Genomic DNA, 17,544 nt, shown 5'->3' with positions numbered 1-17,544 from the left:
TATTTCCATTTCTCTAGGAGGTGGGTCAAAAAGGATCTTGCTGTGATTTATGTCATAGAGTGTTCTGCCTATGTTTTCCTCTAGGAGTTTGATAGTGTCTGGCCTTACATTTAGGTCTTTAATCCATTTTGAGCTAATTTTTGTGTATGGTGTTAGGGAGTGATCTAATCTCATACTTTTACATGTCCCTGTCCAGTTTTTCCAGCACCACTTATTGAAGAGACTGTCCTTTCTCCACTGTACATTCCTGCCTCCTTTATCAAAGATAAGGTGACCATATGTCCGTGGGTTTATCTCTGGGCTTTCTATCCTGTTCCATTGATCTATCTTTCTGTTTTTGTGCCAGTACCATACTGTCTTGATTACTGTAGCTTTGTAGTATAGTCTGAAGTCAGGGAGCCTGATTCCTCCAGCTCCATTTTTCGTTCTCAAGATTGCTTTGGCTATTCGGGGTCTTTTGTGTTTCCATACAAATTGTGAAATTTTTTGTTCTAGTTCTGTGAAAAATGCCATTGGTAGTTTGATAGGTATTGCATTGAATCTGTAGATTGCTTTGGGTAGTAGAGTCATTTTCACAATGTTGATTCTTCCAATCCAAGAACATGGTACATCTCTCCATCTATTTGTATCATCTTTAATTTCTTTCATCAGTGTCTTATAATTTTCTGCATACAGGTCTTTTGTCTCCTTAGGTAGGTTTATTCCTAGATATTTTATTCTTTTTGTTGCAATGGTAAATGGGAGTCTTTCCTTGATTTCACTTTCAGATTTTTCATCATTAGTATATAGGAATGCCAGAGATTTCTCTGCATTAATTTTGTATCCTGCAACTTTAACAAATTCATTGATTAACTCTAGTAGTTTTCTGGTAGCATCTTTAGGATTCTCTATGTATAGTATCATGTCATCTGCAAACAGTGACAGCTTTACTTCTTCTTTTCCCATTTGGATTCCTTTTATTTCCTTTTCTTCTCTGATTGCTGTGGCTAAAACTTCCAAAACTATGTTGAATAAGAGTGGTGAGAGTGGGCAACCTTGTCTTGTTCCTGATCTTAGTGGAAATGGTTTCAATTTTTCACCATTGAGGACGATGCTGGCTGTGGGTTTGTCATATATGGCCTTTATTATGTTGAGGAAAGTTCCCTCTATGCCTACTTTCTGCAGGGTTTTTATCATAAATGGGTGTTGAATTTTGTCAAAAGCTTTCTCTGCATCTATTGAGATGATCATATGGTTTTTCTCCTTCAGTTTGTTAATATGGTGTATCACGTTGATTGATTTGCGTATATTGAAGAATCCTTGCATTCCTGGAATAAACCCCACTTGATCATGGTGTATGATCCTTTTAATGTGCTGTTGGATTCTGTTTGCTAGTATTTTGTTGAGGATTTTTGCATCTATGTTCATCAGTGATATTGGCCTGTAGTTTTCTTTCTTTGTGACATCCTTGTCTGGTTTTGGTATCAAGGTGATGGTGGCCTCGTAGAATGAGTTTGGGAGTGTTCCTCCCTCTGCTATATTTTGGAAGAGTTTGAGAAGGATAGGTGTTAGCTCTTCTCTAAATGCTTGATAGAATTCGCCTGTGAAGCCATCTGGTCCTGGGCTTTTGTTTGTTGGAAGATTTTTAATCACAGTTTCAATTTCAGTGCTTGTGATTGGTCTGTTCATATTTTCTATTTCTTCCTGATTCAGTCTTGGCAGGTTGTGCATTTCTAAGAATTTGTCCATTTCTTCCAGGTTGTCCATTTTATTGGCATAGAGTTGCTTATAGTAATCTCTCATGATCTTTTGTATTTCTGCAGTGTCAGTTGTTACTTCTCCTTTTTCATTGTGTCTTCATTTTCATTCAAGTATTTTTTTTTGGCGCATTGGGTTTTCATTGCTACGTGCGGGCTTTTTCTAGCTGTGGCGAGTGGGGGCTACTCTGCATTGCGGTGCGTGGGCTTCTCACTTGCAGTGGCCTCTCTTACTGTGGAGCACGGGCTCTAGGCATGCAGGCTTCAGTAGTTGTGGCACATTTCAAGTATTTTCTGATTTCCCTCTCTAGTTCTTCTATGACTCATTGGTTATTTAGGCATGTGTAGTTTAATGTCCACATATCTATTGAGTTTCCCAGTTTTTTCCTTTTATTGACTTCTAATTTCATTCTGTTGCGGTCAAAGAACATACTTTATATTATTTTAGTCCTTTGAAACTTTCTAAGCTCTGTATTATGGCTAAGTATATGCTCAGTCCTGGAAAGTATTCCATGTAGACTTGAAAATGAATATTCAGCTGTCATTGGGTAGAGTGTCACTCTTCCTTTATTTTCACATGGCTTATCTCAGATAGATAGGGGAATAGATGTAATAATTTTCTTCAGTTTTACTGTTATACTTCATGGAATTGTAAACTCACAGATCTGCAAAAAGATCTTAGTTCAGCCCCCTCATTTAACAACAGATGACAAAACCAAGGGCCAGGCTAGGCGATGTAGCTTGCTCAGAGACATACAGCCAGTATTATTATGAATAAGACCTCCATTGCCTGTTTCTCAAATCATCTAAATAACCTCTCACTGTCTGTTTTCTTTTATTGGAATGCAGAAATTGTTCATTAGAAATATTGATGTCGTCCTTAACCAAAACTGAACACCTGTCCTTTGCTGGGTTCTGTAAACATAGTTAATTCCCAAATGTAATCCTTTTCCCACTAGTCTTCCTAAAAAGGAAGAAAATTTATTTTCAAATAGAAAATAAAATTTTATTATTGTTGTGTTAGCTATAAAGGTGTCCAAATATAGGAGAATTAGAGAGAAGCACCGTAGTTGGCTTAGAATGATTTTCAGTGTGATACAGCTTGGGCCTCAGTGTAACTTGCTCTTGCTGGTGTCTTTAGTACATGTGTATGTTGCAGCAAGAGAAGGCAGTGAAAATTAAGTTCTTAGCTGATTTTACTAATTTGTAGGGAAAAGGAGGACCTGTAAACATTATTTTTAAAAGGAAAAAAACATGAATTATGGGTATAGAAATAGGGGAGACTTGAGTATAGAAGATGAATAAGAATCTGTAAAATAAAGATACCACAGAGTTAACAGAATCTTAGATTTTAGATGTAGCTTTTAGAATGAGTGGCTCTTTGATGACATCTTGCCACTAGGAAGTAAAAGACCCAGTAGAAGTTATTTTGGGTGGGCAGATGGACTCACAAGGACAAGTAGGACTGTTAGCTTGGCACTTAACCACCATAATTACTTTTAACCAGCCACCCACTGTGTACTCTGTTCCACGCAAAATACTTCCCGAGGCACCTGGCTTCAGCAGTAGGAAAGTGCCATTTGAAACCTTGGGTAAAATGTGTCCTTCAAACCTGGTTTTCCTCATTTAGGTATCTCCCTGGGATAAAAAAGAGGAAGCTAACCAGAAAAAGCTAGAATTTGCATTTGCAAACAGTGATTATCTGGCCCTTCTACGAGCATATAAGGTAAGTATACAACCTATTAGCTGAGATTTATTACCAGAGTTGGCACTAAAGACAGTAACATTGTGACTTTCTCCAAAATTTAGGGATGGCAGCTAAGTACAAAAGAAGGTATGCGTGCAAGTTATAATTACTGCAGACAAAACTTCTTGTCAGGAAGAGTTCTTCAGGTGAGTTGTTTCTGTGGAAATTTGTTTTCATTCATTTTCTATTGTAGTAGCGCACCAGAGGGTGTTGCACCTTTATCTTGCTTGTCCTGCCTTGACATTGAAAATGTTATTTTTGGAATATGCTTGGCTTTACCACCTGTGTAAAACAGACTCCTGAACTATGACGTCAGGCCTTTTGTGCTGAACCTTTCAACTGACCTGTTCTTCCTCTTTTCAGTGAATCTGTGTTTGACTTATGTGGAGGCTAGGGGAATATAGGCACTCTGAAGATTACTGCTTACTGGAAGTCAGTTTTTTCCATAATTATACCAAACATTCTTAACCCAGATCCATAAGCCCCTGAAATTGTATGCAAAGTCATACCCTTATACATATGTGCATTATTCTGGAGAAAGGGATCATAGCTTCATCAGATTTTCAAAGCGGTCTATGACCATCGCCAAACCCCTTACCCTCTCCCTAAAACCAAAGACCGAATACTGAACCAGATTTTCTTTAATTCTTCTTCTGTCCATCAGAGGCTACTATGTCAATAACAAGTACACAAGAAAGAGAAAGAAAGGTTTATTATCTTCTGTGTAATAACAGGCAGGGCTCTGTCTTCTGTTGTAACAGTATTTTAGGCCCCCTTCCAAAGTGGCATGAAAAGCCAGAATAATAACGGTGCATTATCTTTACAAAGCATCTATTTCACTCAAAGATTTTGAGGCTGGGGAGGGGGAAGGACTTTATTTCTATATTAGAAGATGTCTTGGAATAGAACACAAAATTAATGTTCGTAGCACTTACCACTACCTGACAGCTAGTTAGTTATCTCTCTACCCCATAAGCTCCATCAGAGCCGAGATTTTTTTTTTTTTTTTTTTTTTTTGCGGTACGCGGGCCTCTCACTGTTGTGGCCTCTCCCGTCGCGGAGCACAGGCTCCGGACGCGCAGGCTCAGCGGCCATGACTCACGGGCCCAGCCGCTCCGCGGCATGTGGGATCTTCCCAGACCGGGGCACGAACCCGCGTCCCCTGCATCGGCAGGCGGACTCTCAACCACTGCACCACCAGGGAAGCCCCAGAGCCGAGATTTTATCTGTTTTGTTCAATACTGTATCCCCAGTGCCTAGAACAGTACTTAGCACATAGTTGATGCTCAGTAAAATTCATTGAATGCATGAATGAATGGTTATTCAAAATGAAGTAAGAGACCTCAAAACCATCCCAGTATTTGCCTTTATTCTTCTCTGCCTTTAGGTGTACTGCAGTGAGACGTTTTGAGAAGACAAAGGCTCTAGCTTTATTCTAAGTACAACAAAAACAATGATTTTCAATCCTGGCTACACATTAGATTCACCTGAGGGAGCTTAAAAAAAAAAAGTAAAATACCCAAATTCCACCCCAGGCCAATTACATCTGGATCTCCAGGGGTGGAGCCTGAGCATCTGTTTATTTTCCTTGTTGTTGAGTTCACCAAGTGATTCTAATATGCTGCCAGGGTTGAGAAGCACAGGTCTAAAGGGTATTTTATATGTAAGGTGCAATAATAAATATTTCCTTGAGTCATTAAGATTTTTAAGTATAATATTTCTTTTAAATTACTTTTACTAAATTTATTCTTTTTCTTTAGGATGTATGTAGATTTTGCTGTGATCTAAGAGGGCCATCAAACAGCTACCTCTTTTCACTAAAGTCCAGCTTAGATAGTATTGTAGAATGTTTTTGTTTCTTTTTTTAATCAATTTTTTAAAAATTTATTTATTTTTGGCTGCATTGGGTCTTCGTTGCTGCATGCAGGCTTTTCTCTAGTTGCGGTGAGTGGGGGCTACTCTTTGTTGCGGTGCGCAGGCTTCTCATTGTGGTGGCTTCTCTTGTTGTGGAGCATGGGCCCTAGGCTCCCGGGCTCAATAGTCGTGGCTCATGGGCTCTAGAGTGCAGGCTCAGTAGTTGTGGCGCACGGGCTTAATTGCTCCACAGCATGTGGATCTTCCCAGACCAGGGCTCAAACCCGTGTCCCCTGCATTGGCAGGCGTATTCTTTACCACTGCACCACCAGGGAAGTCCTAGAATTAGTTTTATTAAGATATTAAAACCTTGTCATGAAATAGAACTCTGGTATATTTAACTCCTAGTTATATTTTGCCATGTTATCCATCTGTACTTGACAGTCCAAGAAAATACTTAAATTGTCATCAGATACAGGGTAGCATTGCTTAGCTTTCCATTCCTTTGTCATTATCTGCTTCTCTATTGTCTGATATACAGCTAATATTTGAACAGATGCCAGACAGAGGTTTGTGCTTTTCATTCTCACACTTGTGCTCAGATGCAGAAAGGGGTTTCTAAATCTAAACCACTTAACAGTATTCCTATTCGTAGGGGAAATGTGAGCCAGCCAAGTCCACAAAGTAAGAGAAAGAGGGAAGGTTCTGAGGTGGGTGTTGTGCATCTTTTAAGAGAGAACACGAACCACTCTAGGCTCGGGTAAGGCACTAAGAGGACCTGAGCAGAAAGGAAGTAGGAAAAACTAGACAGCGTCACAGCACCTTGAGCTGGAGTTCCAAACAAAGTAAACTACGTTTTTGGCTGTCGTAAGAATTGCGAGGAAAATCAGACCTGCCCAAAATCCAATTAATGGGTTTTTTTTTTAACGTAATCTAGAATTAAATGATCTTTGGGTTTTCTGAAATTTGTGAATTTCCATGTAATGGTTTTACACTGCTGGTTTGTATAAGTGAAAACTGCCCTTTTGGGAATGAACAGACAAGATAATCTTCATACCTGTTTGGTAAACCCATATGAGTGTCATTACTAAACGCTGAACTAATTCGTTTTCGTAGTCATTCTTACCTTTGATATGTTGATGCCCCTGCTTAAAGATTTTTTTCCATTTCTTTCAGGAAATGGCCAGCCTCAAACGACAGTTCACTGAACTGTTATCGGATATAGGCTTTGTAAAAGAGGGACTCAGAGCAAGGGAAATTGAGAAAAGGGCCCAAGGAGGAGGAGATGGTATCTTGGATGCCACAGGAGAAGAGGTAAAGAATGTGGAGTTAGTTCTTACTTCTCTTTGATATCACACTCACTGTCTATTACCTCAGGAACACTTGTAGGCCTTGTTCACTTAAGCCCTATAGGCAGTGGGCTAGTGGCATTCTTGAGTTTCTTTCCACAAATGTCAGCTAACACTCAGAAAAACAAGAGTTTTTCTGTTGATTGTTGCTTCTTTTTTTTTTTAAATTTCACATTGGTTCTTGGTAGGTCCATCAGAGGTAGAATGGACTTTCCAATAATGTCTTCTTAATCAGACCAGCCTTTTTCAAACCCAGGATAGTTTTGTATTTAATAAGTATCAGAAGAACAATTCAAGATGAAACCTGATGCCACTGTGTTCTAAGTACAGTTAGTACTTTCTGGAAATTGTGAACATCTCATGAACCAGAATCTTTCTCTCGACTGATCCTTAGGAACACTTGGCTTTGTAACTGCTCTGCAGAGATCTAGAAAGTAATTGTGGGCTTCTTGGAATGGGTACTGTGTGAATGTGGTCCAGTAGATTTATTTTTTACTTAGAAATAATTTTTCTATCAAAGTGGTAGAAATGAGATGCTTTTAAGATAGAAATCAAGAGAAATATAATAATAACTTCCAGGGAATAGACAGAAATAGCCACATTACTTATAAGATTAATGCTGTATTTCTCTCATAGGCTAACTCAAATGCTGAGAACCCCAAGTTGATATCAGCAATGCTGTGTGCTGCTCTGTATCCAAATGTAGTGCAGGTAAGGAAACATTTTTCCTGGGTCCTCCCACTTCCTGTTTGATTTTAGCCAAGGGATGTAAGTTAAGACATGCACATTAATCATCTTAAAGACACACACACACAGCCTTTTAAACGTAGTATATATTTCCAATTTTTCAATTCCCCAAATGTGTTTAGATACATCATTCAAGAACACATTTATTGGGCTTCCCTGGTGGCGCAGTGGTTGAGAGTCCGCCTGCCGATGCAGGGGACGCGGGTTCGTGCCCCGGTCCGGGAAGATCCCGGTTGAGAGGCCGCCTGCCGATGCAGGGGACACGGGTTCGTGCTCTGGTCCGGGAAGATCCCACGTGCCGTGGAGCGGCTGGGCCCATGACTGCTGAGCCTGTGCGTCCGGAGCCTGTGCTCCGCAACGGGAGAGGCCACGGCAGTGAGAGGCCCGCGTATCGCAAAAAAACAAAACAAAACACATTTATTGTATAAAATAAGGTGCCTTTTTAATCCTTCTGACATTGACATTCCAGCAATTAAAATGGACACAAATGTCACTGTCAGCCAGTCTGTGCATAACTAACCTATGTTAGGTAGAAATTTGATTCTACTACAATTTCCCTTATGCTCTCTACTCTGGACTAAAATTAGTTAAGAACAAACAAGTCAGTGCCTTGTCATGGGACCACTTATGATCCCCCTCTTCTGAAAACCCTACCTGAATGTACTGTCGGACTTTTACCTGAGATTTGATTATCCAGTCCTTGTCAAACTTAGAATGTGAATTTGTCAGAGTACTGAAGCATTTCTCATTTAACTTTTTGATAAATGTTCAGTTGATGTCTGCCGATTCATTTATGGCTTATTTTTGCTTAGTGCTTGCATGCTTTTCAAATCATTTGAAATTTACTTTTAAAAAAATCATTTGGTGAAAAGCTATGGAGACAGTTAAAAAATCAGGGGTGAGGGGGATGACTAAGCAGAGCACAAAAGATTTTTAGGGCAGTAAAAATACTCTGCCATGATACCATAATGATAGACGACATGTCATACTCGCCCAAACCCATGGAATGTACAATAACAAAAGTAAACCCTAATGTAAACTGTGGACTTTGGGTGATGATGATGTGACAATGAGGTGCTACACAGCCAGAGAATTATGTCTTAGGAAAATATTTATAGAAAATGATCCTATATTAGTTTTAATACATATACATTTTATTTGTGTTTATCTCCATTTCTATATATAAATATAAATCTAACAAAACTAAAATGATATTTGTCAAACATTAATGTTAGTTATTTCTTAATCATGGGATTACAGGAGTTATTATAGGTTATTACAAGATATTGAATATTGTTCCCTGTGTTATATAGTAGTAATGTTATTTTCTACAGTAAATATGGAGGTGTGTGTGTACATAAGCTTTTTATTTTTTTGAGTGAAACAATCTGTTTTTCACTATTTTGAAAAATTCGTTTGGAAATATTGGATTGGAATTGTCAGCAGATTCCCGGTCCACTGTTGCCAGCTGAATCTCTTTCCCTGATAATCAGGGCAGACCTGAAACATCAACGTGGTTTCTCCCCCCTGTGGCTGGTGTGTGGTATAGTCACCCAGAACTACTGCATTTACATCCATACCTCCTCATGGATAAAAAAAAGAAAGAGAAAGCATGCTTATACTGCTTCCAAAAGGAAACTAAGAGAGAGCGAAGCAGCAACAAAGGCCTTCAAACAAGACTGTTTTTTTGTCAAGGGATACATCCTACAGTGGAAATACATATTATTTATATAATTTTTTTTTTTTTTTTTTTTTTTACAAATACCTGTTGTTTAGGTGAAAAGCCCAGAAGGGAAATTTCAGAAGACCAGTACCGGAGCTGTCAGAATGCAGCCGAAATCAGAGGAGTTGAAGTTTGTCACCAGGAGCGATGGATACGTACACGTTCACCCTTCATCCGTGAACCACCAGGTCGGGAGGGCTGGGTGTACTGACAGCTTCCACATCCACAGCTTCCACCAGTGCGAATTGTCTAGTACTGTAGTATTTAGTATTGAAAAAATCTGAGTGTAAGTGGACCCATGCAGTTCAAAGCCTTGTTGTTCAAGGGTCAAATGCATTTACACGTGGCAGGTCCTGGGGTGAGAAACAGTCCCTTCACGTCAGCCAAACCTTGTTCTATCACTCACTGGCTTTAGCAGCACCACTGACTTGGGGAAAGTTGAATAAGCACAAATGTACTGGAAATTCAACTATTAAGCCTGCTTTCAGATATAACATTGTTTCTTTGCGGTGGTGACTTAAGAGGTCACGATGTGATTCTCTCACTCCATCTGTGCCTTCAGAGGCCATGACCTATGCTTGCCGATCTAACTTCCTCAGCCCTCCTTCTTTCTTCAGCCAGTTGCTGGGAGGCTTCTGCTCCCCGCACTCCACTAAATTCATCAGAAGTCATGAATAACCTCCTAGTTGTCAAATACAGGGAACAAGTTCCCTGGCTCTCATCATTCTTGACTCAGGAAGTATTTGACATTGCTGACTTCCCTACCTCTTGACACTGTCTTTGATGTTTTTTGCTTCTGAAGTATCACTTCCTTCTCTCTGATCATCCCCCTCGAGCCCCTTTACCAGATTCTCTTCCCTTACTCTGAAATCGCGGGTCTGCCCTTTTTCTCTTATTACAGTGCACATAATCTTCCTGAACCACCAGGGCACAACATCGTGGTTCTAACTGCCACCTACATGCTGACGCAGACCCCAAATCTCTCTCTCTTGTCCTGGGCTTTTTTTCCTGAGCTGTCTTGCTAGAAATCACCACCTGGATGCCTTCTAGTCACCTCAAACTCAAAAGCTGAAAAATCAAACTCATTATCTCTGAATTCACTCCTCTGTGTTCCCTGTCTTGGTGAAATGGGACCATCCAAATCAGAACCCTGGAGTCACATGGACCCTGCTTTTCTCCTGATGCCAGTCTAATGGGTCGCCAGATCCCAACACTTCCACCTTTTTGACATGTCTCAGGTGTGCCTCCTTCTCTTGTCTCTGCTGCCATTTCCTCAGTTCAAACCCCAAACATCTGTCTCTTGCCTGAAGTACTAATCTTACTTCTGGTGCTTTCTCTCTCCAACCTTTTATACTACTGCTGCCAGAATCATCTTTACAAAACACACATTTGCTCTTGTCATACCCTTGCTTAAAACCCATCATAGATGGAGTCTACTGTAAACTCTCCTATGACCCTTCACATCTAGCCCCTTCTTAGCCCATGTCCCCTGCCCCAACTCCCTCCTGTCACTCTTTATGCTCCAGCGATACCAGACTGCCAACAGCATCCCCCGGTGCCATGACACAGGACACACTGTCCTCTATGCCTGGAATGGCGTTCTAATTCCCCAGCAGGCTCCCACTTACCCTCCAGGCTCCCATCATATATCCCTTTTCCAGTGTCCCTCTCCAAGTTGCTCCTTACTTCTGTTCCGTCACTGTATAGTGTGCATTTTTCCACTGTTGTACTTACCACATTATTTTATAGCTTATGGTATGTCTCATTCATGGACTTGTAAGATTCCTGAAGACAGGAGTTGAATTTTATTCATCTCTGCGTTCTTGATGTCTAGCACGGTGCCTAGCCAGCATAGCTGAAAGCAGATGCTCAATAAAGCTTCATCTCGATAAAGAGATGAAGGAGGAAAAGAGAAAAGGAGAATGGAGGAAGAGAGTTTGAAGTGTTAGGGCTGGTCAACCTGTGAAACTACTCAGTAAAGTGTCAGCAAAGCATGAAAAAAAGTGTTAAGCTCAGAAGAGTCTGAGGACCAGGAAGTCGTCTGCCCTCTTGGCTGCATGTGTACTTGGGAACCGGGGGCCCAAGTTACCTCCACTCATCCTGTCCTGCATTTACCATGACATTTCCGCAGTGAATCCAAGTCATTCATGCATCCACTCAGTATCTGCTAGCACCTCCTCTGTGCCAGGCATTGTTGCAGGCCACGGAGGACAGCGGATGAGCTAGGGATACACGGTCTCTGCCCTCAGGGAACTTACATTCTAATGGGGAAGACAGGCAAGAAGTAAGTAAACAAATAATCTCAGGTTAATGACAAATGTTATGAAGGAAAATAAAACCATAAGAGATCGAGAGTGACAGGAGAGGGGCTTTTTTTTTTTTTTTTAAACTATAGTGGATTTACAATATTGTGTTAGTTTCAGGTATATAGCTTCAGATTCGTTTCCACTATAGGTTATTACGGGATATTGCATATAGTTCCCTGTGCTATACAGTAATCCTTCTTGTTTATCTTTTATATACCGTGGTGAATATCTATCAATATTAATCCCATACTCCTAATTTATCCCTCCACCTCCCAAGAGGGGCTACTTTACAGAGTGGCCAGGGAAGAACTCTCAGGAGAAAACAATTGAGCAGATCCTAAATGAAGTAAAGGGCAAGTCATGCAGATATCTAAAGAGAAGACATTCCAAGCTGAGGAAATAAGTGCAAAGACCATGAGATGGGAGCATATTTGGTGTGTTCCAGGAAATGCAAGAAGGCAGCCAGTGCAGATGGAGGGGATGGTTAGGGGTGGAAGTGGTAGATGAGTTGGGACAAGTGGGCAGGGATCAGGTCGTGTAGGACCTTGTAATCCACAGAAGGATCTGAGATTTCATCCTTGGGAAATCTCTGGAGGGTTCTGAGCCCTAACTGGTTTTTAAAAGATCACTGTGGCCTCTGTATGGAAAAGAAACTGTGAAGATGCAAAAGGGCAGGTACGTAGGAAGCCATTGCAGTGGTGTGTATGAGATGACAGTTTGCATGAGGTGGTAGCTGTAGAAGTGGTGAGAATATGTCAGTTCATCATGTATTTTGAAAACAGAGCTGACAGGACTTAGTGATGATATAGATGGAGTGAGGGAGAGAGAGCAATCAAGGATGGCTCCTAAATTGGGAGCTTGAGCAACTGGGTGCAAACTGGGTGAATGGGAGTATCATTTAATGAGACAGTGACCACCACAAGGAGGGGAAAATCGAGAATTCCTTTTGAACACAGCAAGTCTGAGATGCTTGTTAGATGTCCGAGTACAGACATCAAGTAGACAGTTGCACATACAAGGCTGGAGCTCAGGGGAACCTACAGGCTGAAGATAATTTGGGGAGTCATTGGACAGGTGATGATTAAACCCCTGGGACTGGTGGAGTTCCCCTTATGTTGCCAGTTACACAGCTGTCATATGTTTCAGGTCAGACACTTTGACAGCCCTTACCTGGTGTACCATGAGAAGATCAAAACCAGTCGGGTGTTCATCCGAGACTGCAGCATGGTGTCTGTGTACCCGCTGGTCTTGTTCGGAGGGGGCCAAGTCAATGTGCAGCTCCAAAGGGGAGAGTTCATTGTCTCCTTGGACGATGGCTGGATCCGTTTTGCAGCAGCTTCACATCAGGTAAGGGATAACGAGTCTGTCGCATGAGACTCAGGCCATGAGGGGCTCTGATAATAGGAAGTATAGGGCATTTCTTCAGGGAACAAGGACCACAGAGCTGTGTGAGAGTGAATGATGGGTCTGCAGGGGACACTAACTAAGCAAGACTGAGGCTGAAGTGAGGCCAGTGGGGGAGCCTTAGTAAGAGTTCAGGAAGCACACCAGGAGGGGAAGCCCAGGACAGTTGGTGTGAAAGGCTTCAGACAGAAGCTATGAGTGAGGGGTTGGAGCTTCCTAATTGTTATACAAGTTCAAAGAAAATCAAAATATAGATGAGCAGAACTAAGTAAAAGTCACCCTGATTCCACAACCACCATTTTTAAAAAATCTCAATTATTCACTCTATGGAGTCTCTAGAAAACATTTAAGGGGGAGTATATTTAAGAAATAAAAATTTTTAATATTTGCATCTCTTAGAAATCTTCTATTGCAGGAGGCAGAAACACCAACTCAAACATTACAGTTAAATTCCCTTTAAAGTCTGAAGCAGCACAGTCCAGGAGAAATATATGTGCCACATACCTAATAATTTTTCTAGTAGCCACATTAAAAAAAACTAAATAGGTGAAATTAGTTTTAATATATTTTATATAGCAGAAAACATCTAAAAAGTTTTAATTTCAACATGTAATCAATATAAACAATTGAGATCTTTATACTCTTTTTCTCATACTAAGTCTTCAAAATCTGGTGTGTATTTTATACTCACAGCGCATCTCGATTTGGATCAGGCACATTTCATGTGGTCAGGAGATTAGCCACATGGGACAGTACAGGTCAAGAGGGCCAGGCAGGGTTGGTTTGATTCAGCTGCCTACCAACAAAAGCCTGTCTGGCCCTGTGGTAGCAGGATGGCTGTAGCAGCTCCTGGGTCACATCCGTGCAGCATATACTGTCCAAAAGGGAAGACAGAACGCTTCTTTCCTAAAAGTTCCAGCAAACCTCCTCTCCTAAACCAACTCCTGTGGCTGAAGAATGTCATGGACTCTAAGGCCTGGACTACCTGAACCACTCACTCTGGCAGGGCACATGGCGTGAGCCTGTGGGATAAAGACAGAGTCCACCCTGCAGGGTTGCCAGACAGCGGAGCAGCAGCCAAACAGATGCTGGCAAGACACGTACAGTGACACTGCATCAGCATAAGCAAACCTCCGTAAAACATGTAGGCTGTCTCCCAACCCTATCCCCACCAACAAAAGCGGACAAATTCCAAAGTTAAAGAGATTTTTTTGGTTTAACATCTGCCATTTTTAATTCTCCATTTTCCTGCTTCTCCTCTCGGAGCAAACTGTAAAAGTTGACCAAGCTTTAATATGGAGAACACTATATAAAAGCCATATTTCCCAATTTAATCTTTTCTTTAAATGAGATGTGAGAGAGGAGGCTTTTTAAAATGGACCCCACTTAGTATATTACAGAGCTGACATTGAGTGTATGTTCCTATAATTGCATCAAGAAATTTTAGAAGCACTTTTAGAAAAAAAATGTGTTTAGCTCCCCCACCATGGAATTAAAATAGCAGAAATCTAGAATAATGATAATCATAACTGGAGAATTTCCTTTAATAACCTTTCCTTCCCTGTTGGTCCAAGCACTGCTTACATTGCAACTTTCATTTTAGGTGGCTGAATTAGTAAAGGAACTTCGCTGTGAACTTGACCAGCTTCTCCAGGATAAGATAAAAAACCCAAGCATAGATCTGTGTACCTGTCCTCGAGGGTCACGGATCATCAGCATGATTGTGAAACTTGTCACCACACAATAAAGACCAGGCTTGGGAGAGTGCTTGCTACTCACCTACTTGCTCAGCTGGGAAATGACGGCAGCACCTCTCCCTCGAGCTGCAGCTCCGCGATGGGGCTGCCCTGGTGAAGGAGCCCAGGGCAGGCACTGCCAGGTCAGCTGAGGCGACGCACACCTGCAGGGAAATTTTCCACACTAAGTATTTCTAACCAAGCAGTGGGCACACCCAGCACAATTTGGAGTGTCGATGTGAGTTCAAAAACCAACTTGCCTGTATTTTTCTCTCTGACTGCCCTGGAATGAATGAAATTCATCTGATTAACAGGAAAATGAATGTTTAATACAATTCTGTTTTAATCTATGTATTATTTTTCTCCTGATTTTTACTGGGGTGAGATAAAGGGCATGAGGAGAAATATCAGTTGTTTTTTTTCTGTCATAAAGGCTCAACTGAAAGAAGTCAGAACAGAGAAGGAAAAAAATCTTGTGAGCAAGAAAAATTAAAATTTCATTTCAGCTATAGGCCATTACATAAACTTCAATTGTGAGGGATTTTTACTCATTAAAGTTCAGCTTAAAAAAAACAAACTTAATGAGCACTTATTTGTTATCAGAATGTGAGCTGGTTTTTATCCATAACACACTTCTTTTTTTTTTTTTAATAAATTTATTTTATTTATTTATTTTTGGCTGAGTTGGGTCTTCGTTGCTGTGCACAGGCTTTCCCTAGTTGCAGCGAGCAGGGGCTACTCTTCGTTGTGGTGCGCGGGCTTCTCATTGCAGTGGCTTCTCTTATTGCAAAGCACGGGCTCTAGGCACGTGGGCTTCAGTAGTTGTGGCACGTGGGCTCAGTTGTGGCTCGCGGGCTCTAGAGCGCAGGCTCAGTTGTGGCGCATGGGCTTAGTTGCTCCACAGCATGTGGGATCCTCCCGGACCAGGGCTCGAACCCGTGTCCCCTACATTGGCAGGCAGATTCTTATCCACTGCACCAGCAGGGAAGCCCCACACTTATTTTATTTTTTTTTTGCGGTACACGGGCCTCCCACTGTTGTGGCCTCTCCCGTTGCAGAGCATAGGCTCCAGACGCACAGGCTCAGCAGCCATGGCTCACAGGTCCAGCCACTCTGCAGCATGTGGGATTCTCCCGGACTGGGGCACGAACCCACGTCCCCTGCATCCGCAAGCGGACTCTCAACCACTGCACCACCAGGGAAGCCCCCCACACTTACTCTTAAAAGCAGAACAGTCTGGGTGTTTTCATTCTCTTGTAGGTTTTCTATTTAGGAATCTTATGAACCCTGTCTTATGAACTCACCTGGATCTAATGGCCACATTTCACATTACCCGAAGGAGAATTTTAATGGTATTCTCAGAACAGAGTTGGCATGGTTAAGGTAGAAAAGGTTGCCATACTAGTGTCAGATTTACAGCCATAAAAATACCTTCCATGGGACTGTTATTTTCAACCACCACTTAGGGTAATGGAGCACTAGCATTCTGAAAAAAAAAGTATATATATATTTACACTTTCCCTGGACATTTTTCAGTGTGACCAAGAAGAATCCCAAAAAGCTGGGTGGAAAAAGTATTCCTGTATTTGGGTAGTCCTCAGAGAGTCACTACAGGTTTCCCACTATACATGGAATTCACACTAACTCAACAAAACCACCTCAGTGAAGGATGTTCACTTTTCAAGGTATTACTTTAAGTTCTCAGGAAACCACCGAAACTGTCCAAAACAGTCATTATGAAGTGTGTTTAAGCATCGGTGCACTTAAAGAGCTTAGGCTCTAAGCAGTGTTTTTAAAAGGCATTAATTCATATCATCACTTTAAATAAAAACATACATATGCATAGCACCCACAGTATACAAGTTCTGACTTGCTATTGAAACAAGGCTCACATTACAGAACCGATGAGGCTGGGACATTTAGGAGAAATGAAGGAGAAAACTGCACTAACCCTCTAAACAAGTTTTTTTCAAACCAGTTTTCAGAGCTCATTCTGCCCTAACTAGAGCCAAGTGGACCTGCAGGTTTGAATGCAAGTTTGCAGCAGAGCACGCAGCTGCAAGGTAGTTAATAACAAAACTTTCCATTCAGAGTGCTGAGAAACTGCTCTCTCAGGGAAGCCGTGCTGGGCTGGTTACTTTCAGCCACACACAAGTGCATAAATCCATAGCAGCACTATTTACAATAGCCAAGGCACAGAAACAACCTAAATATCCATCAACAGATTGAATGGATAAAGGAGATGTGATGTATATAGACACAATGGAATATTGCTCAGCCATAAAAAAATAATGAAATAATGCCATTTGGGACAACATGGATGGACCTAGAGATTATCATACCAAGTGAAGCCAGACAGAGAAAGACAAGTATCATAGGATATTATTTACATGTGTAATCTAAAAGAGTGATTCAAATGAACTTATTTACAAAACAAACAGACTCACAGACATAGAAAACAAACATAGTTATCAAGAGGATAGCCAGGTCGGGTCGGGTGGGCGTGGGGAGGAGGGATAAATCAGGAGTTTGGGATTAACATGTACACACTACTATATATAAAATAGGTTAACAAGGACCTACTGTACAGCACAGGAAACTATATTCAATATCTTGTAATAACCTGTAATGGAAAAGAATCTAAAAAAGTATATATATGTATAACCGAATCACTTTGCTGTACACTTGAAACTAACACAACATTGTAAACTAACTGTAATTCAACCAAAAAAACAAAAATGCACAAACCCTATCATTCTGTAGACGTGCCAGAATGTGAAAAAGGTTGGAAAGCCTTGCCTGAAGGCATTCATAAGAAAATCCTCACCCCCAAACTAAATTTCTTTAAGCTCATCATTAAAATTATGAAATAAGAAATGAAATAGGATTATCTCTTTTTGATTAAAGTCAGAATACAGTAGTATTTCAAGGTGAAACTGGAT

At 41.1% G+C, this 17,544-nt stretch overlaps 1 protein-coding gene across 7 annotated transcripts in view; it reads left to right on the top strand.

Moving 5' to 3' along the window:
* The window catches only part of DHX57 (DExH-box helicase 57), a 62,245-nt gene extending 47,022 nt beyond the window's left edge, over positions 1–15,223 (top strand). For all 7 annotated transcript variants that reach the window (XM_060117019.1, XM_060117024.1, XM_060117022.1 and 4 more), the window contains 7 exons: positions 3,367–3,462; positions 3,546–3,629; positions 6,514–6,651; positions 7,323–7,397; positions 9,210–9,344; positions 12,609–12,809; positions 14,470–15,223. In XM_060117019.1, the coding sequence (XP_059973002.1) occupies positions 3,367–3,462; positions 3,546–3,629; positions 6,514–6,651; positions 7,323–7,397; positions 9,210–9,344; positions 12,609–12,809; positions 14,470–14,613 (873 nt within the window). In that variant the 3' untranslated portion in view covers positions 14,614–15,223. The remainder of the gene's footprint in view (positions 1–3,366; positions 3,463–3,545; positions 3,630–6,513; positions 6,652–7,322; positions 7,398–9,209; positions 9,345–12,608; positions 12,810–14,469) is intronic.
* The last annotated feature ends 2,321 nt before the right edge of the window (positions 15,224–17,544 follow it).

This window comes from Mesoplodon densirostris, chromosome 14 (genome assembly GCF_025265405.1).
Source record: "Mesoplodon densirostris isolate mMesDen1 chromosome 14, mMesDen1 primary haplotype, whole genome shotgun sequence".
NCBI classification, from domain to species: domain Eukaryota; kingdom Metazoa; phylum Chordata; class Mammalia; order Artiodactyla; family Ziphiidae; genus Mesoplodon; species Mesoplodon densirostris.
The sequence above is the reverse complement of the archived record's forward strand: the minus strand, read 5'-3'. Positions and strand labels throughout refer to the sequence as shown.